Source organism: Cyclopterus lumpus, chromosome 8, assembly GCF_009769545.1.
Source record: "Cyclopterus lumpus isolate fCycLum1 chromosome 8, fCycLum1.pri, whole genome shotgun sequence".
In the NCBI taxonomy this organism is placed as follows: Eukaryota; Metazoa; Chordata; class Actinopteri; order Perciformes; family Cyclopteridae; genus Cyclopterus; species Cyclopterus lumpus.
The window spans coordinates 13,586,270-13,613,635 of record NC_046973.1 but is presented as its reverse complement, the minus strand read 5'-3'; the positions used below and the strand labels follow the sequence as shown (position 1 = coordinate 13,613,635).

At 44.4% G+C, this 27,366-nt stretch overlaps 1 protein-coding gene across 3 annotated transcripts in view; it reads right to left on the bottom strand.

The window, feature by feature from the left end:
- The window catches only part of ntn1b (netrin 1b), a 35,305-nt gene extending 8,205 nt beyond the window's left edge, over window positions 1-27,100 (bottom strand). The window contains exons 1-5 of one of the 3 annotated variants that reach the window (XM_034538838.1): window positions 26,962-27,100; window positions 25,460-26,505; window positions 5,593-5,781; window positions 1,443-1,592; window positions 40-93 (exon numbers count right to left, since the gene is read on the bottom strand). In XM_034538838.1, the coding sequence (XP_034394729.1) occupies window positions 40-93; window positions 1,443-1,592; window positions 5,593-5,781; window positions 25,460-26,474 (1,408 nt within the window). In that variant the 5' untranslated portion in view covers window positions 26,475-26,505; window positions 26,962-27,100. Of the gene's footprint in view, window positions 1-39; window positions 94-1,442; window positions 1,593-5,592; window positions 5,782-25,459; window positions 26,506-26,706 lie in introns of all 3 variants that reach the window. The other 2 variants (XM_034538836.1, XM_034538837.1) reach the window with 2 other exon arrangements.
- Window positions 27,101-27,366: the final 266 nt, after the last annotated feature.

Here is a 27,366-nt window from a genome sequence, read left to right as displayed (position 1 = left end):
TGATGAGAAGGATGAAGCAGAGGACATTGTGTTTCTCACCTGACGGCTCCTCGTAGCTGGTGTAAGTTGCTGTCGGAGATGCGACTGGAATCTCTGTGACAGAGAAGGGAATAGACTTTAACGTTGTGATCATATTGCAACGCAATACAGAATATAACATACGTGTTGGGGGAATATATGTAGCTCAATTTCCTGGTTATTCTCCACAGAGCAGAATGTGAAAACCTTGCGAGCACAGATTTAATGTCTTTTTAATGATGGCTGATTTTGACACACAGATGTGCTGAAATAATGTGTAAGGCGACTGAGTTTTCCATTAATATTCCTCTCCCTCCAGATTGTGGAGTATCGTAGGTGCAGTGAGCCAACGTCGCCGGTCTTGTTAAAGCAGGAGCTGGCAGGGAGTTAGATATCACAAAAATGTAATATTGTGCTATTAAAAAAAGCCAAAAGGCATTATCTCAATAAATATACATGAAACCAAATATGTTCTTCGAGAACCCCATTTCCTCCGGGCTTTTACACCACATTTGTTACCTTCCCAACGCAATGAGAAAAATGCTATTCCAGCAGGTTCACGGGTTCAGATTATCGTTCAGGATTCCGGGCCAAACAAGACCACAGACACCCTGTCCAATTGCAACGCAAGCCTTTATCAGGAATGTCAACCCCGCTAACACAGCGGACAATTGTTGGTGTGTACATGTCCTCCCAGACATCGCCGTTATCTTATCTGACCACGCCAGCCAGCTACTTGATGCTCCTGGCCAAAGAAGCTGCTCGCGACCCATCTCCGTTTCTGCGAGGCGTCGGCGTTTATTGCCGATGGCCCGGGATCTGCAGGCGGCAGATACAGCCAATAAATATATCAGCCGTCATTCCCACGGACTCGTTCCGGGGATTTATCGCGAGAGAGACCGTTAGTGGCGTTGAAGGCACACAAGGTCACGTTAGGCAACCTCTCTGCCGGTCTGTTTTTGAACGGACAAATATCTGTCCAAAATATCTCAACTATAACACGAGAGGAGTGTGAGCCACGGATTCATGCATAACAAGCACGTCCTGTCCAGGGGTTCTCTGAGGGTTTTCTATCGCAATACATTAAATTGCTTATGCTTTATGGATCCTTTATTATAATGGGGTAGTCAGAAATTCACTTGGCTGCATATGCAGCGCTGCTTTTTTAGGTACCCCTAATTAATCTTGATGACATCTTAGAACGTGAGGAACCCACAGCCTTTCACTGCTGACCTGATGCCTTGTTACAAGGTGATCAAGTCACTAATGAGGTGTTTATTGTGATTTAAATGTATTTACATCAGTCTTGATGCACGATGGGGCAAAGTGTATTGCTACAGATTGATATCATGAACATTCATGAAGAAAGTTGCTGCAGTTCCCCCGATGAGAGGTTGCTGGATTGACATTGTAGCGGGCCTTACTGATGCAGGGTGCGATGGGGGACCGGCTCTGCTGGTAGCCCTTGGCACAGCGGTTACAGGTGATCCCCGTCACACCGTCTTTGCAGGGGCATTGGCCCGTCGTCTGGTTGCACGTCTTCCCAGCTGCTCCGACTGGATGGCAGTCACATGCTGTGGAGGGAAAGGGGGGGGGGGGGAGAAAAAGAAGAAGAAAAATGGCACAAGAACATCAAGCTGGGATTAAACAACTCGTGATTTGAAAAATAAAAACAAGACCGCCCCTCTGCTGACTACACATATTCCATTCAATAAAAAGTCATCACACGGAAACCGCTCACACAGGCTGCGCTCTCCTTCCAGACCATCACAGATGGGGAACTGGGCCACGCACCAGCACAAAACCTCAATCAAATTACACTGCCTCCCTTCACCCATCATGACCACGGGATTCCTCCATAGGTCTGCTCTGGAACAGGCAAATAGCTTGATTAATTGTCGTATTTCACCCTCGCCGCACTGTATCGCTCTACTTGTGTGTAAACGGCCCAAAACTCAGGATGTGCGTTGTGGGGGCGCTCATCGGGGGTGCGTGTGCGTTTGAGCTTTTCTTGAGAGCGGGCGGCTTTGTGTCCTTAGCACCGTCGTGATCAGACTGACTGTGTGCTCTTCAGATCGAGTTTCCAATGTGGAGCTTTTTTGGCAAAGAGCTCCATGCAAATAGGGTCTGAATAATGTTTCCCAATAGTGGACGAGGGGAACGCACTTCAAAGTCTGTTTAAGCTGTTAGTTGGGAGGATTGCACGTTTAAATGTGAGAAATTAGTTCTGTGCGAGTGTGTGTTCTGCCAAACATTTACCATAAAGCCAGTGTTTGAAGTGGAAGCCCAGCCTCCTTATTAGCCCTGCATGTGTTATATGTACCAGCAGAGTCATTTCAAATCTGCTTAAAGTGGTCCAGCAGAGGTTTTTGGAGTTGCTTTTTAGTTGGAATTAATATAGCTGCTTATTAAATCTTTTTTTTGTTTTTGTTCAAAGCTCTAGCATCTTGGTTTTTCTACTTGACTTATATGGTGAAAGTGTCTTCCAAGTGTATTTGTTGAATAAAAATAACAGTGACTTTCTTTTTTTTTCACGGATCCAGTTAATTTCCTGTGAGAATTCGACATGAATGTGTTTCTTACATAAAATGAGGGAGAGTTGTTTAATGGAAAGTACAAACGCAATGAAATAGCCATCAGCAATAAACGAGTGAACGATGACATCACATAGATGGTGACGGTTTGTACCGTCAAAGTTTTCTTTTGGCTCATTATTTCCCAAAAATCAGTGAAAATAAAAATCATAAAAATAAACTCTTGTTTGCCTGGGCATGTGTATCCACCTTCAGCTTTTACAAATTATATATATGCGTGGGTGCCGAACAATTTAATCCTAAAATCCAACATTGTCGAGTTTTATTAAAGCATTAGTATAAATTTCTATAAACCACTGACAGGACAATCTTCTCATCTGACCCTGGGCAAGATACCAAATGAGCGTGTTGAAATGGTCCTGCTCCAGATGTAAGAAAGCGTCATTCAAAATCCCATCGACATTAGTAACTTAGCTTAGCTTTAAAAGGAATAAATTGTTTCGTATTTCGTACCACTTCCATCTCAAATGTCCAAAACCACAGCCTCACTTCCTTCACAGGGGGTGCTACAAACCTGGATAGATTAATTGATTTCAACCTGCAGCGGGAGGGGCTGTGCAGTGGACCATGTACCAGCTTCGTCCCTGTGGACTCGCTGCGCCTGGTTAAAGGCTTAGGCTGCCAAATGTACGAGGGGGGGGGGGCGGCACCGTCCGCTTTCTCCAAGAGCCGTGTTTACACTGCGCTTGATGAGGGGTGAAGTTGTTAATCTGGGAAATAAAGCATGAGGCATTCCACGCTGCCACTGGAGACGTAGGTGCAGAGACTTTTTTTTTCTATTTTCCGCTAAACCTCCCGACTATTAAGCAAATCATTATAGGGTTGAGGAACGGGGAATGAAAGCAGACTTCCTCCCGGCTCTGCAGGCGCAGCGCTGTATTTCCTGTCCAACAACAGCAGAGTGGGATGGTTGGCTGATTTGAACAATAAATATAGTGGTCTCTAACTGATCACTCACACTGCCCTGGTTGTGTCACCCGAGGAGGAGGGCAGCAATCAGGCTGTTTAGGTTCCATCCCAGAGCGCCAAGCTGGGTACGTTAAGGGATGGGGAGCGGGGCCTGAACTCTTGAGGTGTCAGATCCAGCTGTTTGTAAGGACTTTGCAGAGATCTATCGATGTTGCTACATCATCAGGAAAGGTGATAACCTCTGTTACTCGCACCTGCTCCCAGCTCCGTCTCCCCTGAACCCAACTGCTCCCCAAACACAACTTGTGAAACGGTTTAGGCTGGCAGCAGAGAACCATTTGTCTTTTTATTTGTGTTTCTTTTTTTTTGTGGCAGTGCAGACAATCTATCACAAATTGATCTCCGGTAAGAAATACCCAAATCAGAAAAAGGCCTTTTGGAGGATCTGTTGTTCGAGCCTTTTTCTTTCCTTTCACAGCGGAGTGAATAAAGATGGGGAGGACTGTTGGGGCATAAAGTAGGAAATATCTTGTTGCCATCTCTGTGTTTTAAAGGATGGGGGGCACTGGAGGATAGGTGTTCCGAAACCCTCTCACCAGCCCACCGTAGCTCGCCGGAGCATGGCTCAAGACCGCAGATTTGAGCATCTGCCCAATGTCACTGATTTGTCATTAGGATTTGGTAAAGGAGTGTGGTGTAAATGTACAATGGGATGCAGATAAAATGAAAAAAAAACCACAGCATTGATGCCCCCCCCCCCCCTGTGCAAGTATTTTGTGCATCTATGGAATATTTTGTCAGTGAGCGTACAGCCGGAGTGACTGAGTGACAGCTCAGGTTGTTTGCTTAGAGCCCCGGATTCTGTCTTTACTCCCTGAGGTGCTGCGAGACAGAAGGAGCCCCAGCTTTTGTCTCCCCACACATTAATCCTTGGCGGCTTTGGTCTCGAATTTGACGTATGTGCTCACACCTGTGTGTGTGTGTGTGTGTGTGTGTGTGTGTGTTGTTTTTCTGTGCCTACGTGTTGTAAGTATGAATAGGGGAGAGGGACGATTAGCGACTTGTTTCCACCGCTCTGTTCAGTGGATCAGCTCACACTTCTGTTCTGTTTGTTATGTTTGTCTTGTCAGGGATCCACTGAGGACCCCAAATAGCTCGGGAGTTCAACGGGTCAGCTCACTGACACCGAGACAGGTGGGCGCTTTTCTCCACACCTTTTCAAAGAATTCCTTTAATACCTGAAGTGTGAAACAGACGGTGGTGGATGAAGTGCACAGATCCTTTACTTAAGTAATACACCTTCACCGCGATGAGAAAATACTCACAAGTAAAAGTCCTGCATTCAAAATCCTGCTTACAGTTACTGTGAGGAACTTTTAACTGGTTATGAAGTAGTCTCAAAGTAATGATAATGAGCGGTATGGGCCCATGCTGTACCACTGGGTGGAAGGGAGGCCCGGGAGAGCCAGAACCAGCACCAGGACTGCTCAGGGCAGTTTGTCGGACCTTGATGCAGTAAAATTTCAGTTTTTTTAAAGGTAATCTGGTGCTCGGAAACTCGTAGTAGCCTTAGTGAAAGTACACAAGTACTATCAGCAGAATTGATCAAAGTAAAGTTTAGCTGATCGAGGTGCAGCTAGTTTGAACCAATAAACAGTTAAATGTAGTTTAATTGTTCTCAATCTAGAAGTCAGGTCCCAATCAAGGGGACGCAATATAAATCTGAATGACTGTGACATGATTTACGGGAGAGGAAAGAAGGAAAAACAAAGTTCCGCTCCACAGATTTATGTTTATAGGCTGTCATTTTTTTCTAATCGTTGCTGGTTGTTCTTTGGTTGAACTGCTAGCAATTCATACATTATGTTTATCAGCACTTAAGGAACCAGGTTAGTCAGAGAAACTATAACGTTGTACTTCAGTGACATTTGAGCATATTTAATCGGTTACTTTCCACCACTGGACACAGAGCATTGGTGAAAAGCATGTGCAACACAACCCTTCCATTAGAGGGACGTAAATACTGGCACAGACTATGTTCTAACCTTTGGCACATCCTGTTTCCTGTTACCTTTGCAAGCCCTCCGGTGAGAGATGGACTTGGTCATGTCCCTGTAGTAACCCTCCTTGCAGTAATGGCAGTGGCGTCCGGCCGTGTTGTGACGGCAGTTCAGACAGACCCCGCCACTTCTCCGGCCTGACAGCTTGTACAGCTCCATGTTGAAACGGCAGCGGCGGGCGTGCAGGTTGCAGTGGCAGACTGAGTAGAGAGAGAGAGAGAGAGAGACGCTGAGAAACTCTGCCATGACATTTTGCAGATCAGCGAGCAATGGGGCCTTTTAAGTGAAATAAAATGCTCCGTACTCGAGTTGAAACGATCCCAAGTGGCACTATTCAGTTTAGCTGATGTTCATTTTGTTCACTCCGGTGGCATGGTTTTTACGGTCTGTTGAGAAACTCCAAACTTTTAACCCAACTGTGTGTCATCGAGGCTCAAAACAGTGCTGTTTTTCTTAGCTCCTGAAAAGCTGACATTTTGGAAACATGAGCTTGTTATCTGACAGCAATGAACTCCACACACAATGTTTACAGACCCTCCAATGTTCAATTGTGGTACAGGGCCAAATGCAGTCGGTTGAAATCCTGAGAAAATATATTTACTTGACACCGCAAAGTTTCAATCTTCTGGTTTGAGTTTGTCATTTTTACACAACAGGTTATTAAAACAGATGCCGTGGCTTGGCCTACTTTGGTTTGGCTCGAGAATAATGGAGCCTCGAAAAGAAACGCCCTGGTTCGAGCTCTTTTGCCTGGCCACCTGCTTGGGAATTTAACCTCTGAACCCCGGTGATGTCAGGCAGGAAAACTTTCTTCCGCTCTCCCACACATCTGAGAGGCTTTTGATTTATTGTCATTGCTATTTTCACTCGTTAATACTGACCTCAAAATTCATATTCCTCACGCACTGATGCACTGCCACGATTTAAGGCCCCTCGCTTATGGGAACCCCAGTAGTCAATATTAAATAAATTAAAATGAAATGTAAAATACTTAATTGGACTTTGATGGCTTTACTATAATACGTAATTTTAATTTCTATTTTCAAAGTTAGAGTTTTATTGAAATTAATTTTTATGTAATTATAAACTGTTTTTATTATTATTTCCTGTCACTTTTTATGACAGTGGTGTTTACATCACCTTTCGGCCCTCTCTTAAGCTAGCGAGCTCAACGCCTGCTCCCAAATGTAGCTCCTGTTAGTGAGAGCAACAGCAATGTCAAAGTAATTATGAATAAACTATCTGAAATTAAACACCTCTCCCTTTATTTATCTTACCTGCCTAGCCGGCTAACCAGGCTGAGTTGTCAGATTGTTATTCAGCATTAGAGTGATGAGACGGTGTTAGCAGTGTTAGCTCGGTGTTAGCAGTGTTAGCTCGAGGAAGACTGTGCCACTTTGGTTGTCACATTGTTGCGCTTCTCTCCGACAGTGTTTAGAAACTCTGAATTAACCTGCTAACGTTAGCTGCAGCCGTTATCACCGTCTCCTCGCTTGTTAAGCTAAAGAAATATAAAATGTGTTTGTACATCGGCCGCTAGAGAGTTGATTCAGAGTTACTTTTACATTGTTGTGGCTCCGGTTAACATGTGGGAACTGGCTGAGCTACATGAATAAAGACAGATGTTTGTGTTTATTTAGCGCAACAGTTTTTAGTGGGTTGATTCAGAATTACTTGCTAAATCTGGGAATAGTTGTTGAGCTTACGATAGATGAGACAGGGCACATAAAAGCCATTTTCAAATGAAATAACTATACTGAAATACTCAAAAAAATACTTTATGAGTGATTTGTTACATATTATTATTTAATTTTCAATATTAGGACTCATTATTGTCTACTATTCTCATGTAAGTGATGTTTTACCTTTTTCTGTTCGCTTTTTTTCCCCTTCCTTTATTAGGCACGTACCATTGATATGAGCAGCCCTCACAGTCCCTCACATTTTGGTAATCTCTCCATCAATGCGCCCGTCTTAATGTTATTACAGCGAGATGCTGGCGATAAGACTGTCACATATGCTCTGCGTTCATCAGTGGTCTGAATCACGTACAAACCAACTCACACCTGCCATAAGGGAGCAGAGCTGGCAGGTGGTTGGGATTCAGAAACACTCTTTCTGAATGGGGGGCCCACACACACACACACATACACACACACACACACACACACACACACATATAGGTGTTTGGCAGCTGTCACAGGCTTATCTACCACACTACCCTCCCCAGGGCTGATCCAACACACTACACCAAGCTTTGAGGAACTCTCTCACACGCTCACACACACACACACACACACACACACACACACACACACACACATACACACACACACACACACACACACACACACACACACACTCCCTCCTCCCTTTCCCTCTTACTCTTTACTGCTTTCTTATCCCAGATGTTATCTCCACTTAAAGGAAGTGTGAGGGAAAATGCGGCGGGGCTTTTCTTTTTTCATGAATAGGAAATGGAATGCTCTTAGCTTTCGGTGCTGAAGAAAGCCGATGCTGTACTTTCATCTTCCAAAATATTCAGACACAGGTGTGTTTATTGTAACACTGCAGCGGTGACTTCAGAGAACACAATTACTTTTTAAAAACCAGCCAGATAGAAAAACAAAAAAACTGAAGGGGGCTGTAAATGTTAACTTATCTCTTTTTCTCATGTTTCAATGCACAAGCAAATCGAGGAAGTCCGGGATTCTTTCACATGAATTGATCTGAATTTGCCTCTTTGGCGACTGGTCACTTTCAAAGGTAGAAAAAACATACTTTCTTATGCGCGCGTGTGTGTGTGGGCGCATCATGAGATTAATAAGCGCTATCTCCACAGCTGTCCCCAGGCCCTTCTAATGAGCGCTGCGCTATCTCATCCACACATACCCGCTGTAGTTGTCGTCCGGCAGGGACAACAGCTCTAGCGCTGATAAGCCGTGTTTAGAGCGACACGTTTGGGCTACGTATGGAGAAACTCTGCTCAAAGAGTGAGGATATGTATAAGTGATGGATTAAGAACCTTTTTTTCCAGAAGTATACAAGGTGCTGTCTTCAGCAACACCAGCAGTCCATTTAAATCGATTTTAAAGTGGATGTTATTTCAAGCACCGCTTTGGGATTTTGCAACTTCTGTGTGCATCACGTGACGAACACAGGTCCAAAGAGCTCTTTTTCCTCTAGACATTAATTGAAAAATGAGCATCTCAAAAATCCTTATTATTATATTCCGATCTACAAGAGTCGTAGAAAAATTGTTAGGGAACCCTCGGAGGCTTTTACCAGCGTATGTGCACTTTCTAGCAACTAGCTAGCAGCTAGCAACTTTCATAGGGGCAAATGTGATTTTAATATAATGTCCTGCGTTTATAAACACTAGAAAAACTGCTTATGAGGCAAATTTAATTAAAGAATCATATTCTAGAAACATCTCAGTGAGTGTCACACAAAATTGATATTCTGAACATAAAGTGAGTCTATAAAGGCGTCGTTACTGCAAATCGGTGGTTTGCTGTGATTTTGCAGAGTAACAAGGTGTCTTTTCTGGGCCTGCTTTCATTTGGTTTCAAGGGCCCACTTGCAGCTATGCTATTTCAATCTATTTATGTTCAAGTGCCATCTATCAGGCTTAGTGAAGGAAGCGCTCTTGGTGGGTGTGCATATTGGATGGAAATTACGCATCCCACGACTCAGTGGAGGCGTTTTTTTTGTTGTACTTCTCCCCGCTCCGTCTACAGAGGAGAGCACACTTCAGAAACAATCAAACGTCGGTACGCATCGAAATAATAACCTAATGAAATGTGGTTATTAGAAACTCAGCGCCGGAGCAGCAGATATTTCCCGGCCCTGTCAACGGGTGTCACATGTTTAACCGTACAGTCTGAAGAATGCACCGCCTCGTCGGACACGGAGAAAGATGGAATTCCAGCGCGATTGTTGTTGATTCAGGAGCAACTCTTCTTTCACTGCGTTTAATCCGGTACAGTCACTCAAACCACGAGCTGACGCCGTGCGCCAGATCAAACACAGCAGCCTGCGATCGGAGCAAAAGACAACACTTTGGGCCTTAACAGATTACGGAGACATATTTTTACGACAACAGTTGGTTTAGTGGTTGGATACTTGGGAGTACACACTGCACTTGGTGTGAATGTCTCTTTTTGAGGCGGGTTCATGTGTGCTGCTACACGTCTTTGCCTCGCTGAGCTCTCTTCTGAGGTCTCCCTGCAAAGCATATGGAGATTACACAATGCTTGCATAACACCTGTATTGTATACATGTGGGTGATGTTGCAGGAGTGTCAAAAGGTTTCGCTAATATAAAATGCTTGGCATTATGGTGTAAATGTTTTTTAGGATACAAATGGAATATTAACTGGAAACTACACTGTTCTGGCATTGAGAAAGGGATGATTCTATATTTATATTCCATGCTGCTTTCTCACACATTTTCAATGCTTTGTAGTATCATAAATAATAATATGACAAGACATCTCTAACATCAGTTTGGATTGCTGCAGATATACTGTATATCGTATTTTATCATCATTATAACAACATATTTCTTCCCCCAAAAAATTATGCAACGTTATTAATGATAAACAATGCTTCTCATTCAAAATCATTACATTTATTTATTTGAGTTTTTTATTTGTTATTTTCCTATCATTTGTTCTGTCTTTGTCAAGGATAGTTGTTATTCTGGAACAACATTCCAAGAAAATCCTGTTGTTCTACTTGGTTGTTTTAAAAAGAAAAAAAGGTCAAAATGCTGTGTAACCATTCAGCACTGGTGTCAAACTGGAATGTCGTCATGTATGAACCACGCTAAAGCTATTTGGGTTGTGTTTGGACTTTTTCAAAGATTATTTATAAGTCTTAAAAGTGGATTTGTTTTGACTTGTTAAGACGCTCAGAATGGTATTTTGTTGAAACAAAAAAAGAATCTTATTTATCTAAGGCAACCAGTTTCCTCATTTCTATTAAATAAACAACTGTTCAGTTAGTTCAGAATAACTTGTTTTCCTGAAGCTGTTGATATTTACAAAGAGCAAGAATGTCACTTGCTAATTTTAAGTTGGAAAAATTTTACGAATTGCAGTCAACACAACATGCAAGTCAATTTAACAAGTAGATAAAGTAAACAAAACTTAGGACTAATAGTTGTATGTATATGGTTATATTGTTACCTTTTTCAACTTAAAAAGTTGAACAAAGTAAAACTGTTTAACAGTGTATTTAAGTACATCCCCTATATGTACTAAATCATGAGACTTTTTTAGAGAATCGTAATGGAGCTTTGATGGATGAAGTCATGGCAAAAATCTTTTGCTTAAAACCAGGATCCTATATGCCTTGCTGATCGGGGAATGATTAAGTCAGTTATTCTCTGGAAGTAGTTCCTCGGTGGGATTATAAGGACATCACGGAGAGTCATTGATCACATCATAATCTCGTAAAATAGATGGCATAAATATATCATTAAAATCCTGGTAAGCTGGACGTAAATCACAAATGATTTCTGCTGCAAAGGTTCAATAAATCAGTCCGTTCTATGGAACATGGTATCAGCTGCCACGGCTGTAAAAAAAAACCTGTGCTGAGACTCATCGCTATTCAAGTCAAGGCTCGACCAAACGCGCCTTTCTGCCACACGCCATCCGTGGACTTTCTCTGGCGAAGCACGTTCCTGAACGGTGATGCACAAACACGCAACGATCCGTCACGCTCAGCTGCTTCCAGGCCGACTTCCACCGGACGCACGTTTTCCCCACAATGAATACTTCGATCGCACGCCCCTGCAGCAGCTGGGATTTTGATGAGTGCGAGGACAACAACAACAACAACAACAAAGGACTTCCGCAACGAGCTCTCCAGATGATGAATCCTTTCACAAGTTTCCCCGACTACTGTTGAGGATTTCACTCGAGACAAAACAATGTCAACAATGGGAGATAAATAGTTGGAGCTCGCTAAAGGGAGATTTCTATCTCGCACAGAACGGAGCAGGTTTTTACACCTAGGCCTTTTTAAATAGGACCGCCTCATCAAGAGCAACCCTGTCACCTTGGTGATGCATCAACAAATAAAGCATCCAAAAAATGTCAGCCTAAATGAGAATGATCTAAAGAAGTTAAAAAAGACATGGCAGTTGGCAGCAATTGCAGTTATTTCACTTCATCCCATCAATGTATTTCAGATTTCTTCTGTTGTGCATCTACAATGTCAAATATTGGTTCCCTTGTTCCTGGCCAAAGGTAATAATGAAAATAACTTTGCTGCGGTCTAGCCAATAGTCCAGAGCTTGAGTTCATAGATTACTGAGGACCAGAACAGATCCAAGGTATGAGAAAGTCCAGGCTGCATTTTTCTTTTTGGGGGGGTTTATTGCATTCAATAAACTCTGTGGCAAACACAGGTTTATAGTACTTACCTAAGCGTGAATACAATCATGTGAAGTAAAAAGCAAACGCTAAAAGCTATCAACGAGCTTCACCGTGCTAGCAGGACTTCACGTCACCGCCACGAAGCTAAAAGTGTGACAGCGTCTCATTTAGCCGCTATGAGGAGCTTCAAAAATTGACTGAAGTATTTTTATGTCGAAGAGCAAAACATAAAATGATCTTAAGCTTGTTCTATAAAGTTGAAAGATATGGTATTGAGAGTATTTCATTTGCATCACAACGAATCTCAACATGGATACACTTGAGCCAGCGGATCAGAGCTAATAGTGCTAACTGTGTGTTACATATATATACATTATGTATATGTATATACATACATATGTACATATATATATATACATATGTATATATATATATATATTCATATATATATATATATACATATATATATACATGTGTGTGTGTGTGAATATATATATATATATATATATATATATATATACATACATACATGTGTGTGTGTGTGTGAATATATATATATATATATATATATATATATATATATATATATATGACCAGATGCAATAAACTGTCACAACCTTCAAAAACATTATTTCAGAAGCCTTAAGGTGACATGACAGTGATTATTTGTATTTTATTCTGACAAGAATCATGACAGTTGTCCACTTCAGAACTGATATGAAGAGCAAAGGCTAACGGAGCAATTTAGCTGCATCTGGCTGGTTGTATGAGGACAGATGCTATCAATCTAATGATACCGTCATGACCAACACCTCTGTTCCCTGTGGGGAAGGTGTGTCTTCTCTGCTGCCGTACCAGCACACGGAGAGACATAATGACCCATCACTCAGCTCACCTTTCACCTCTGAGGAGCTGCCAAACCACACAAGAGTGCACTTTGTGCCCCAAGACCAGATAAGAGATGAAAAGGGCAAAAGCTGAGCTTGTGAATTGAGTTATCCTCGAGATGAAAGGCTATCTAAAGCCATCTCGCTCTTCTGCTTCACCCAGGTCTGAGCACGTTCCTACGTCTGTGAAGAAAAACTAATCTGCTGGTCACCATGTTTGTCCAGTCTTAGCCTGAGTTCAGGAATAAACTCAATGTATGGTTGTTTTGACCAGAAATGATCATATTTTCTATCATTTATTTCCCTGACCTTAACCAAAAGTGATTCACCACAGATAGGAGTGTGGATGTGAACCCTGTTCACTCCAAAGAAAACTTTCCCGCTGGACATAATTCAGGTAGCAATTACATTTGTCAGATAATTGGAGGAAAGAAAATGCGCTCTACCCAAAGATTTAGTCTGCTGCATTCTGGGTTTTAGGGTGCTCTCCTGTTTATCGAGACCTCTTTAAAGAGACAATCTTGAGTTCAAGCTCTCGTGTTGGGTCCTTGAGAAACACACTAAATACCTGTGGACAAGTGTGACCTCTGACCTCCCAGGAATTTCCCTGAGCATTTTAGGAATAGTCAACATTTTGGTCAGGAACGGCCTTTCAGGTGGTACTGCGAGCACCATACAGTCAGTGTGTGTGTGTGTGTGTGTGTGTGTCTCTCCTCTCTCTGCAGACCACCTCCCTCAGTGTGGGAACAAGTCTCTCCCCCTGACTTGCGCGCCTCCTCTCGCCACGCAACGTGCGGTGATGTCATTGGGAGGCATTTTCCTCTCCCTTTTTTTTAACGAGTGCAGCCCCTGTGATCTCTGGCGGAGATCAATTAGCCAAGCAATCAGCGTCACCCCCCCCCCCCCCCCCCCCCCCCCCCCCTACGCTTTTGTGTGTGGGCAACTTGCTCGTAAACCGCTTGGTTGCCAGGTGGGGGAGATGGGGTGGTGTAGGAGAGGGAGGGGGTGCTCTGCCTCAACATAAACAGCAACCCATGTCAAGCTGGCCCGAGCAGCGCTGCAGGCTCCGTCTCGGCGTGCTGTACGTCGTTAAGTAATGTGATGTGACATCAGCTCACACAACGCACCATTAGCGGTGTAATTTAAAGATTATTAGCTGGTAATAATGTATGTGCGGGTCGTAGTAATGAGTGGGCTATTTCAAGAGTAGTTGTTTCCGGCAGCCTTTAATGGTCTAACTGCACAGGCTAGAAATACCACAATATAGACCCTTTATATTTGATGCCTTCACAAGCATTGTGAAACATGTCACAACCCCTATGCAAGTGTGTGAGCCCGGACTAATCTGATCCGTGACCTGTTTTACAGACAAGAAAGGAGAGCTGACATTCTCTCGCATCAACATCTTGTAATTGCACAATCAGCAATGACCAGAGTTCTTCCCTCTGCTTTCTAAACAGCCGCTGCTACGCGGTGCCAATGATAACACACCCTCTCTTATGAATAATAATGCGTAATGGCTGGCCCGTTTGTCCTCCCGTTGCAGGGTTGGGAGCGGTCCAGGGGGAGGCGGGAGTGGGCGTACCGCCGGTTCACTTTGCTGGAACGTAACGCCGTGTAATTGCAACAATCTCGCCTGGGATCTTTGTTGCGTGTCAACCGTTTTCTATCGGCCATTCGTCTTGTCTTTGTGCACTCTGAACTTGCCAATTAAAGCAGCGGCGCCATTAGAAAAGGGAAGAAATAGCAGCAAATGGAACAAAAGGGAAACACAAAGAAGAGGGGAAAAGCGTAGCAATGGATGTTGGTGTCGGCTTTCCTTTTTTTTTTTTTTTTGTTGCTTTTCCTCAGATGTCCGGGCCTCTTCTCTCTTACACCTGATTCGCCACACATCGGCAGTCACATGTTGAGCCCAAATCTTGAATTCAGTCATTTTTTATCAAATGTGAGGTTTCCTTCCTGAGCGACCCGCTGGAGGAAACGAGACTGGACTTAAAAATGTCCAATTAAAGCGTAAAGCTGATGGATTGGTGGAGGAACATCCTGCTGTCGCTGGTTGGCAGGAGCGTTGGGGCGTTGACTGGGGAATACTTCCTCTTTACTCTGTGTGTGTGTGTGTGTGTGTGTGTGTGTGTGTGTGTGTGTGTGTGTGTGCCTGCCTGCCTGCTGTGACTTTTGTTAAAATATTCTCTTGAGTAATAATCTCATAAAAGCTTATTAATTTCTGGCGTGACTGTGTGTTTGTGTTTGATGCCTTGTATATTTTCAGTGCTCCCACAGTGTAGGTGTGGAAACAGGCCGACTGCAGCGCTGCTCCTTTCCTTCCTCCCGGTTTATAGGAGAGGTGATGGAAAGGTCCACGGTCATTAAGCTCAATAAGCAGATTATGTTCCCGCTTTTCTGTTTGGGGGGGGGGGGGGGGGGGTTACTGTACATGTTTAAGTGCACTGCATAGATGCAAACAGGTTTAAAATCAAGCATAAATCAAGCTTAGTCCGCCAAGGGTGGGTGTTTAAAATGTAATACAAGTTTACTCACAAGTTCAGTTGGTGGAAAAGATGTCACGAGAGCCTAAAATGTGTTTGTAGTGGCACCATATTTTTCTCTGTTCTACCTTTTGAACCCAGTTCTCCAAATGACAGTTAATTCCTTGTGTCTTTACGAGTGATTTGGATAATTGAGGGTTTGGGTGTTGACACAACTCGGAGACATCTAAAAATCACTCACTTATCTTAACCGAAATCGCCAATTTGAGGCCGAGCCGGGTTGTTTTCTCCAGTTGGGAGCTTGTATTTGCTGCAAACCCGAAAGCAACATAATTGAGCTTGTGGTCCGAGGGGACGTCCTGCAGACTAAACCTGTATGAAACATCTAAACAGGGCCAGGTTGCTGTGGCCGCTGTTCGGCCGGGGGGCCAAGTCTTCCCCACGGAGCAGAGAGGTTATTTTAACACTCTGGCACGTGTGTTCCTCCACCGCGCACAGGGGATAAGGGAGATGGAGGCAGGAAGCCACTCGGTTGTAAATCAAAAAGCTGAGATGACAGTCCATCGTTCTTGTGACATGTTTATTGTGCTTTTCTTCTCCTCTCTCCGAGGGCCTATTTATAACGAGCCACATCCCCGTGTCAAAAGATATCTCTCCCATGTGTTTTGAGAGTGCATCAAAACATTTAACCCCCAGATTAATTCCGTGTGGCGTTGTTTCCCAATTTTTATTCAGCTCATGGAGACGTCCTGACACTAATATGGTCAATTCATAATGTGACACTAGCTCACCTCGGGGGGGTAAAACCTAATTTTCTCTGTAGTGTGAGGACAATTTTATGGAATTAAACCTGAATGATTGTTTTCATGGAAATATTGAGCGCTCATTGTGAACGTTTTTGTCCCAAAGTTTGTCCTGCCTGGTTGCTAGGTGGCTTCCAGGACATGTCACTGAGCTGAAGAGGAAAAGGCTTGGTTCTCCCTGCAGCACGCCAAACGCTGGCGATCTAAGCGGGAACCCAGTGAACCTCCAACTACGCTAGTAATGCGTTCAACAAATGTACAGTGGGAAGGGCATCCGCTGTCAATCACACCCAGCTGTTCATTTCACTTTCATAGATAATAGACTTTTCTAATGTGAACACTAAAAAGCTCAAGGGAGCCTTCCAAAGTAACTCCGCAGATGTCATTTTGTTATGGGAATTGTTGGATCCACGAATCCCCCAGCTTTTGAAAGCGCAATACTGAATTGCTGCAAAACCCCATTTAAAGTTATTATAATTATTTTTAAATTAGGAAATCATCAAACTTTTTTTTTTTTTTACTGTTTATAGTTACTTTAACTTTTTTTCGCAAGTACATTCTTTTAAGCCCCTTTCTGGGGATGTTTTTATTGTTGGGGGCGGAGTCCGCCATGCCTGCCCCACATTCAAATCGTCTTTCCCGTGCAGGCGGGAAGTGATGCAGAGGAAGTGATCACAGGAAGTGATGCAGAGCCGGCGTTAGCGCTTGTAATTACTCCTCGACAACCTCACTGTTCACTCTGCTGCCACAGACGCCCCAGAGCGACCGGCAAAAACACAGGGCGGCTTTTATTGTGAAGCACTCGCAGGAAACGCGGTGTAATTGTCACCATGGGTTTTATTTTGCGGGAGTCATGGAACAGTTACAACGAGCTGTTAGATGAAGCGTTGCAGGAGACGGGCTGCAACTTCTCAGCAATGAAAGCAGCTACTGCTTCTGCCCTGCAGATGTTTATTAAACTTGCGGTTAGTCTGGCCAAATCAGGACAAAAAAAAACGTAAGACATGGCAATGTGTGTGATGCAATCTTTGTAATATCATAATATTTGCATAAATCAATTGGAATCCCAAGCACTCATTGCAACCTGTATATTTAACTGTGATCTGGCTCCCTGTGTAGATATTATAGAGCATCAAATCGTGCTGTAACAGAGGACAGGTACTCTAACATCTGAGGTCATTCTTTCCCCAGCTGCCCGCCCAAATGGGAACCAGACACAGAGTGTTATCTTTGACTCACTATCTGTGTAAATAAACCACACACACACACACACACACACACACACACACATGCATCTATGCATGCTGTGAGCTTGAGGTTTTCCCGCGAGCTGAGAAAGGGAGGAAACCCTGCGTGCGTCTCGGAGCTCGGGAGGCGGCCTTCTTGCTGTTTGGTGCGGGCGTGTGAAGCCGTTGTGAGCCATCTGCTCCACAGTAGCTGTGGTGGACACGGGATAAGGGAGAGGGGGTGGGAACGGGCCTCGCGTCTGCATGCCCACTCGCACTGGAAGAGTTATGGAAGTCTGGAAGGCGGCTTAAGCCTCCGCCTCGATCACAGACGCGCAGTGTGCAGAGGGAGGACTGCAATGGATGAATCCCCAGGTTTACCCCCCTTTGAGCAGTCGCGGTATATTTATAGTCGCGTGGGGACCGCTGTCTGATAGCCACTGTGTTCTCCCCTCCTCCATCCATCCTGCTGGATATCCCCTCAAATCCAATAAGTGGTTCCTCATTCTCCCTTTCGAGAAGAATTGGTCGCTGGGGTGTGTGAGAGAGATGGAGGCCGAGGACGCAGACATCCATTACGGGGCGGGGGAGACTCTTGGACAGGCTCACGCGGACGTTATATGGGAAAATAAATATGAAACGGGAACCATCGACTCCATTTCCTCTTTTCCGAGGCGGGCTTGTTATGTCTGCGTCGTGTTTGTTTTAAAGATAAGCGTCTGTTAATGAAAATGAGGAGCGGGGGTAATTAGCAGTGTACATTCCTGATGCTCGGAGGAGTATGAAGCAGAAGTCACTTTTTTGAATGTACATGTTAGGTGAGGGCTCCAAACTGAAGAGTTACTGTAAGTGTGGTTCTGATACAAAGGGATCAAGACTTAATTCAACTATAACCAATCTAGTTGTCAGTCGGGGCCTTTGTCTTCCAGTAAAAAAGGCCCCTGTGTCGCTGGCGCAGCAGGGAGGATGGTACAAGCCAAAGGAGCTTACGCCTCCACTGCAGAGTCCCTTAATTCTTTTTGGAGGGGGGTGGGGTGGGGGGGGGCGGGGGGGGGGGGGTGTTGTGTAAGTGACACCGCGGAAGTGTGTTGCGAGCGGGGCGTACAAGCAGCGCCGTCACTGAGCCGGCTGTGTCGGGTGGCGGCGCAGCAGGGGAGCTGGCCCGGGGGGCCTGAAGCCCGAGCCGCGGAGCGTGTCGCTCTGCCGGCCCATTAATCATTCCCAGCCTGCACTGCTTCGGCATCTCAAAGGGGCTCGACGCACACTAGGTGGTCCTGATGCCACCCTGGAAGGCCCCGGCAGTCGGCTCCGCGTAGACAGACGCTGGGCACAAAGCGTCCGCGCACATTGCTCTGAACACGTGCATCTATTTCATCCGGGCTCAGTGAACATCGTGGACGAACCGGAATAAAACGTCTGAGGACAAAAAACGTTTTGAGCCTCCAAAGCCGCTGAGGATCCACTTAATGTTGACTGTTGAGTTAAAACAGAGGAGCCCCAAACGATGTAGGCTCACAGTTCACACTAACTGGCTGAATAAACGCACCAGTAATAATGACATGGGGTGTAACATATTCTGTTTCTGCTAATGTCACAAAAAACATCTGTTTTCCTATATTTACCAGAGTAGAAATTGTGTCAGAGATTGTTCCATTTTCCGTGTGTTTCCTGCTCATAAAAATACAAAATAACAAAATGATCAAATTAATAAAATGAATGAATCAATTACTCCCCCAACGCAAAAAATGTAAAAAGTGAGTCACATGCTATTCCCCCTCTCTCCCCACATTTTCTGTCTCTCACACCCGCTGCCAGAAATGCCACAAAAAGATCCTAAAAAAAACAAGTAACCGTTAATGGCCCCAGTGGATATGAATCATTAAAGTTTTAACAGTGGGAAAATCAAAGTCAGAAGTGCGTTAGGCCTGCTTTATTTCACTTTTTGATCTATAATGAGCGGAGCAGTTGAATGTGAAGTTTGCCTGATAAATCGATTTACAAATAATTAAAAACGGCCAAATATAGCTCATAGGCCCATATTAAAAAATAATTTAAAAGCGACGTGCATGCATCAGGAGGTGGTCCATAGGAAAAGAAAGTGTTTTATGTATTAGTTTTTTATATTTTTATTGGAAAGCTAGAGACTCTCTTGGCCATTTGACATGCACTTTTTGGTGATGACACAACGCGCGGGGCATCATGTGTCATGAAGTATGTGCGTCTCGAGGACAATCTGTGCATGTGCAGAAGCAATCCTCTGTGTTCTGCACATGTTCCATACCGGGTCGGCGTTCGTTCGTGCCATGCGATCCAACATCCCATGCGTGGAGGACACGAACATTGAATCAACGCTAACGTACTCCTCTCAAAACATTGAGCCACCTCTCCAAACCGCCGTCCACAGCATTTTTCAGTGTGCTCTTAAAAGCCGGAGTGAAACCTTTCTGGCTCAAACCGTCGTGTCTGTCTTGAATTATGAGCTCAACAAAACAAAATCCTCAAAACATGCAGCCTTTACCCAGAGGACACTGGATTGTAGCTGGATTTTGTTTGTTTTTTTGTTTTAAGACCCCAATACATCTCTTTGTTTTATGGTCTGGTTGTATACAGTGAAACCTCTTACCAAAGTCACATAGGCTTATGTTGCAAGTAGGACCTGAGGCGACAGAGTACAAAAGGCCAATTTCTGAAGTATTGTTCTCTGTTTGCAATCGTGACCAAGTGGAGAGCACAGCTCTTCAGGGATACCGACACATCACTGGGACGACCGAGAGTCTGCGCGACAGCTTCTACCTTTTGAAGCACGAAACAAGAGACTGAATAACACATAATGTGTATGTACTCCGGCCTCGCTACGGCGAAGGCTCTGTGCATTTCATTTTAATGGAGCGCAGGGTGCTTTATGCATGTTTTACCCCATTTCCTGCAAATTGCTTCTTTTTTTTTTTTTTAATCATTCTTGACCCGTTTCCAAAACATGTAGCGGATAGATTTCCATCCAGGGCTCCCGAGTAAAAAAAGAAAAAGAAAAAGAAGAGGCCTGCAAAATGCAAATACAAATCATAAAGCAGACACTATTTTGTTCGGGACTGTATGGAAATTATTAGGGGGAAAGAAGTGTCAGAAGAATGTGAAGGGTTATGCTTTTCTTTGCTGATTGAAACCAATCGGTTTCATATAGTTTTGCTTCGGGGTCACTAGCGCCTGCAATTACTTTCTCTGAACACCCATCGGTCAAACCATGTGACTTGTGCTCCCCGGTGGCCCCAAGCGGTGCTCAAGCTCTGACATGTTCTAGATGACTGAGACTCAACAGTCCATCTAACTGGCGCTCTGCTCCTGTAGGACTTCCAATGCCGACACTTCCTGAATGTCTCCTGACCACTTCCTGTTTTCTATCATTTATTCTCATTTTCTGCTCGTTATTATTTCAACTATACGATTTCCACGTCGTTCTTGATCAAACGGAATATGCAGTTCTCAGGTCTTGGTTTTAGTTGAACTACTGATGGTTGTTTTGGACCCCAAGGAAATAACCCTATAATCATTCAAGAGGATCCACACAAACAACCCACGGTAAGAGACAACAAGATGCTTAGGATCCCATTTATTTATTTAGTGTGGTTTCTCTCATTCAATATGATGTACCTTTCAAACATGATGTTTAGCACTGCATGTTTTTGTTTGTCATGCTTAAATTCACCCCCAAAAAGTTTAATTTCTCTTCACCTTCCAGAGCGAGGTCGAAGGTCAGAGCAGGAGGAGTTGATGAGCACTCGGCGGCGTGCTCCTGGGTACTTTCCGTACGACAGGAGATTTGAACTCCTGGACAGAAACTGTCTCGTCAATAAGACCACCTCGTTTCTTTAACCAAACAATATCTCCCCTCGGTATTGCACGTAATAACTGCGCTTGCGAGTCGACGCATTCACTTTGAGACCGCAGCCTGTTTTGATTACTGCAGTGTGCAATATGTTAAGCTGATATATTTATACATGAAACCCATCAGAACAGAAGTCAGCAAAACAAAAGCAACCACACAGAAATAGCCGTGTCCTCCAGGCTATTGTTGACCAACTTCATGTGCAAAATCGAAAGCCTCAAATATGTCTTGGCTTACAAATTAAATTAAAATGGCTGACTGTCTCCACGGGCCAGAGAATGAGAGAGAGAGAGAGAGAGCAAGAGGGGGGATAACGAAGCAAACCAAAATACCAAATGACGAGTGAGACAGAAGAATATCTATGAAATCATGCTTTACAGATGATCTTCTCTCCCGTCACATGGAGCTGAAATGAGACCCAGATGGTGAGGCCATCACCGTCACCGTCACCATCGGCACAACCAGTGTCGAAGGTCCAAGGAGACAACGACTGGTCCAGCACAGAGACATCCCAACATGCATCTCATGATCAAAATCGCAGCGGCTCAATTGTTAACTTAACAGGAAATGCAACATTAGATGTGGAGTGGTTGTGTAAAACAGGCCACGTGGTAAATGTGGTGTAAGGGTCTGGTTTCCTCTCTCTCTCTCTCTCTCTCTCTCTCTCTCTCTCTCTCTCTCTCTCTCTCTCTCTCTCTCTCTCTGAGCTGCTGTCATGCAAGTGGTGTTGTGGTACAAAGTGAAAAATGCAGTCAGTCTTCTCAAAGCACTCTTATTTGATGTGTCTAGACCAGTGATTCCCAACTAGCGGTAGGATTGTGGAGTAGCTCAACTGGTTTTAAAACATTGGAAATCACAATTTCATAAAACAAATATCCAAATATTGAGTCATTTGTAACACCTGAACAACATGAATGAGAGTGTGTGGAAACTAGTTAACTAGCATGCAGAGAAGTCTAAACCGTTAGCTAAAACTACAGGATTAATGGTTGAAATAGTTAGCTACAAGCAATAGATAAATAATTTAAATAGAAAGTAATTGATAATGGTATAGTAAGCCGAAATGGTTAAATACATACATTATTACATTTGTTAGCTTAAAGTAATGGATACACAATTGACATACACTAAAAGTAGACCTCATAGGTTACAGTAGATAGTTTTCATGAATAAATGATTGAAATAGAAAGCGATACATGATGGTATAGTTAACTAAAAGTATCTGATATGGTTTAAATAGTTAAATAAAGGCTTATATTCTGCAAATAAGGTTGGAAACTCTGGTCTAGGCTAATTACGAAAGACAAATTGTAGTTATATTATTGATTTTAACATACTAATACATACTTGTGTGTGTTCTCTCAAATCTATTTTATCATATTTGTCATCAAACCTGCTGATTCTTTAAAAATATTGTGAGTGTGCATTTATATTCTGGACTCTATTTTTAGAGCTGTTGGAGAGCGTACCAGTATGTGGTGCACAGACTGGGAGCAGAGCCAGTAAGCAATTGATACAATCATATCCTAATTCAGCTACCTTGTGGGCGTTCTTCCCTTCAAAGGTTTCTGTATAGGTTTAATAGAATAAATACTTTGAGCACAAACAAAATGCTCTCTATAGAGCGCAGGATTCACATATTTTCTATCCTAGACAGGAGGATGGCTCGCTGAAATGAACTCTCTCTTTCACATCAAAAACATCTAAAGCCAGATAAGCGCCTGCCAACCGTAAGAACTGACCAGAAAGTGAAAGTTTACTCCGAAAGCACATCAAAAGTGTAAAGAAACAAGACTGATTGAACCTCCCGCTGATTCCCAGCCATCATAAAACAGAACATTGCATGGCACGCTGACAGCAAAAACAATGATCAAATTGAACAAATGTGAAAAATTGCACATTTGGGTGACTAAGGCTACCATTTTCACCTTGCCTCAAAACCCACTTGGCAAGTCGAAGTTTCCCACAGTTCCCTTCACAGCCCATCAGTCAGGCCCCCGCTCCTCTCCGGCCTGACTGTCAGGGGTCAGTGCTACGCTGAACATGAAGAGAATACGAAGCAGCTGCCTGGGACAGGGGAGCATGACGTGTCACTGTGTGTGTGTGTGTGTGTGTGTGTGTGTGTGTGTGTGTGTGTGTGTGTGTGTGTGTGTGTGTGTGTGTGTGTGTGTGTGTGTGCGTGTGGCATTAAACAAGTGTAGAGATTTCCATTTCCAAGTTTTATGCAAGGATTGTGTTGGGCCAAACTTAATTGAAACAACTGAATCATGCCTATCAAATAAATCAAAGAGCGCCTGACAAAGGATGTGAAAACCCTGGGTCCAAATAAAAAATAAATGACATGCCTTCTGCCCCCCCCTATGGCCCCTGCATCCACAAACATTTGTAAGTCATGCAACTCCAGCTGATAGGAATGTGAAAGCTGCTGCTGCTGCCAACATAAATGCCTCTTGACAAAATGATGGCAACCCTGAATGCAAAGTCATGGGAAATGGACTTTGCCTTACTTGCTTGATGCCAGTGAATGAAAACTATCACACCTCACTATCTGAATGTCCTACAGCGGGGAGGAGACATCCAGACAGATCATTAGTACCGACCACTCTGCATCCCCACTGCCCGACCATATGGACCCACTGCTCAATGGAAACACCCCCTCCCCTCCCCTGGCCTTCCTCTTTCATGCTTGTAGATGTCAGGCCACCCTTACTATTTCCTCTTTGGAAGACATGCTCAGTCTGGCTTTTCTGCGGCTTCATCTGATGACACCGCTCACACAAAAAGGGAAATGGTGAAAGAGGCGGGGGTTGCCTCCCACTGACAGTGAGATGGATGCCACAAGTGACAACCTTTTGTTTTAGTAAAATACACCGAGATGCTGGCTTTGCAGCAGCAAAAGGTGGAGGCCAAGGGGAACAACTTGTTCACTTGTTCCGTTTGGTTAAGCAAACCATGGCACTGTCTGAACTTGTTACTTTTCCAGGTTTGGGTCGCTGTAGCTCAGAGGGGGGGCTTGAGCTGTTGATATAAGGCCCCCCCCCCCTACTCCGTTGGAAATAAGCATCACAGCAAATACACTCGCTCGGTAGTGCTGCTGGAATAAAAAACAACAACTCAGATCAGGCTTCAAATTACCTCTGGCTTTGTCCTCCTCTCTGAATAGTTTACTGGCTCTAAAGTGACAGTTTATACTCTATGTGCCAAAAATGGCAATCGCTCGTCCAATCTGTAATAGCACCTGCTTATGGAAACACAACACGCCCCTGCAGTCTATCTCCGCGGCTGCAATGCTTCCTTTCCTATTAGAGCGCTACTAGACGCAGGTCAAAGCGCAATTACGCATTCGGACTGGCGCACTTTGTTGAGACAACTTCCGGCCCTTTCTTTTCTCCTGAATGTTGCTAAAAAATCAGGGGTCAACAAAGTGGACACATTTGTTAGGCTTTCTGAACAAAACATGTAGCTTCTGAGAGTTGGAAACAACACTTGCATTTTCTTATTCCATTCTCGGCTTGGAGGAAACATGGCCTCCAGCCTTTATTTGAACAATGTCTTTAATAAGTCGGTTAAATTGTGTGCATTTGAAAAGGCCGATCTGATTTTGATGGATATACAATTAAATGTCTTACAAAATAAAATAACTGAATTCAGCAATTTATTTCAGCAATTTGCAGTTTATTTATTCCTATATTCTATTAAATCACTTTTAAATAGTGTATTTTGTGTAAATTCATGTTAGTACTTTACTTTGTTGAGTCAATTCAAAGTTGTCAGAATACCAGCAGGCGGACAGGTTGGTTTTCGACTTCCTAATTTAATCAATTTATTCAATTGCATTATTTAATTAAACCCTTATTCTGAATGTAAGATTATTGATAGTTCTTTCACCTTTTAGGTTGTGGGATTTCAGCTCGAGGCCTTCTTTTCTCTCTCTCTCTCTCTATGCCCAACAAGGATTTATTCAGCCACTATCATATTAATTAGACCCGCATATTAATCTAAGCCACAAACATTTCCGTGGAGCAAAATCAAGAGCGTTATAATTGTATCTGTAATTCATTCCCAGCGAGAAAGAAAGTAAATCTATAATTGCCATGAACGAATAAACAACATGCTTTCCCTCTTCTCAGATATCGAATAATAGAATGACTCAATAACAGATTTGTACAGCAAAACAAATCTTTCCACAGTGGACGGACACTTACCGACGCACTCGTTGGCCTCTCGGGCCGTGGCGCGCTGCCACGGCCGGTCGTAGTGGAACGGCTTGCACCTGTCGCACTCCGGTCCAGCCGTGTTGTGCTTGCACTCGCACACCAGGTTCCCCTCTCTGTCCTTGACGCACTTCGACGCGTGCCCGTTGCACTTGCACCGTCCCCCGACCTGCAGGTCCGACACGGCGTAAAAGTAGGAGTCGCGGGCCAGCTCCGAGTCGTCCTCGTTCTCGTCGCCGAACGTGTGCAGCCGGCTGAAGATCACCTTGATGTCGGTGGCCGTCACCCAGTCCTGCAGCACCGGGGAGTTGTCGAAGTCGTGCGCCGACGGCCGGCCGTCCAGGGTGCTGAAGGCGATGAGGCCGCCGGTCAGAGGGTGCATGTCCGTGTGGGAGTCCGTGCAGATGGCCTCTTGCTCGTTCTGCTTGGTTATCGCGGCCTTATTCTGCCTGTTGTACATTTTCTTGCACTGGGTGGAATAATACTGAAACGGCACCCACGACTTGCCGTAGTCCATGGACTTGTAGATGGCCATCGACTCGGGTCGAGGCGAGCAGAACTGCAGGCTCACGTAGGTGACCTCGAACTTCTTGCCAAGCGACAAGGTGAGCGTGACGTTCTGCGGGTACTGCGCGTAGTTTTCGGACTGCCAGCAGGTGAGGTTGTGCGGGTTGTTGAGGTCCGTCAGGTACGCAGGGGGATGGGACTTCTTGGGATCCGCGGCGTCGCACGTGTGACAGTCCCTCGTCCGCTCCTCTTCCTTCTCGGCCACCACGCAGTACCTGGTGGCGGGGCCGCCGCAGGTGCTGGACACGCGCACGTCTTTGCCAAAAGCGGAGTTGACGAAGTCCGGGATGCATCTGCGAGGGTTGCCGTTCTCGTCGTAGCACGGGTCCGGCGGGGAGGACTGCGCGGCAAACATGCTCAGCCCGTACCCTCCGAAGACCCCCTCGGTCAGCGCCGTGACTGTCACCAAGGTGACCCAAACCTCCAAAACCCTTTGCATTGTAATCCGTGCACCGCAGGGGACCCTCGCGCTGAAATGTAATGGAGACAACAACAACACCAACAACACATAAATCAGAGTTAATAACACTAGAATTAACAACGATGAAGGCAGAATCCAGACACGTATAAAACTGTCACGACACAAATGATGCTCTGGGAGAGATTTGGGGAAAGTTGGACGCACTCTAGCGAAGCATGGAACAAACAAAATGTGAATGAAATATTCTTACGAGGCAAAGAAACCCGGGACACTACCTCCAAATAAACCGTTCAGTCTGAAAGTGAAGCGCAACTCCTAAGAATGTGAACCTATCCAGTTTACGCACGAACAAAAAACAACTGCCGCGACAGTTCTTCAGCCTCTCAACCCCACACAAACACACCCTTCTTTGATATTCCTAAATATAATAGGGAATGGCAAAAGCCCAGCTGGCTCCGAGTGTCCCTCTGCCTCTGCCTGTCCTCTCAGTCACACCTCTGCCCACCTCTATCTCTGTCTGTCCCATTCCCCTCTCTGTTATAATAGGGGAGAAAGGGGGTCCATTCGTCCACAGGAGAGGAGTCGGAGACTGGTGAGGGTCTCTGCGGAGGGAGAGGGAGCAGCGACCTCTTCCGACGGGTTATTGGCATTGCATGTTAAAAAGTACCCTCGTTCAGTCATTAGGCGTCATTAGGCGACCAATAAATATAATTATGATGCAATGGAATCTTGGGATTTGAAGATGCCCAACAAAAAAAAGTAGTTGACATTAAACACATGGCATTTGCATGTTGCAGCGATGAATAGGCCACACATTCATGCAGTGTTTGCATAAGGGAGGTCAAGTTGTTGCACAAACATCTTGTTGTATATATCTAGAGAGGCACGCTGGGGGTAAATGCTGGTGACC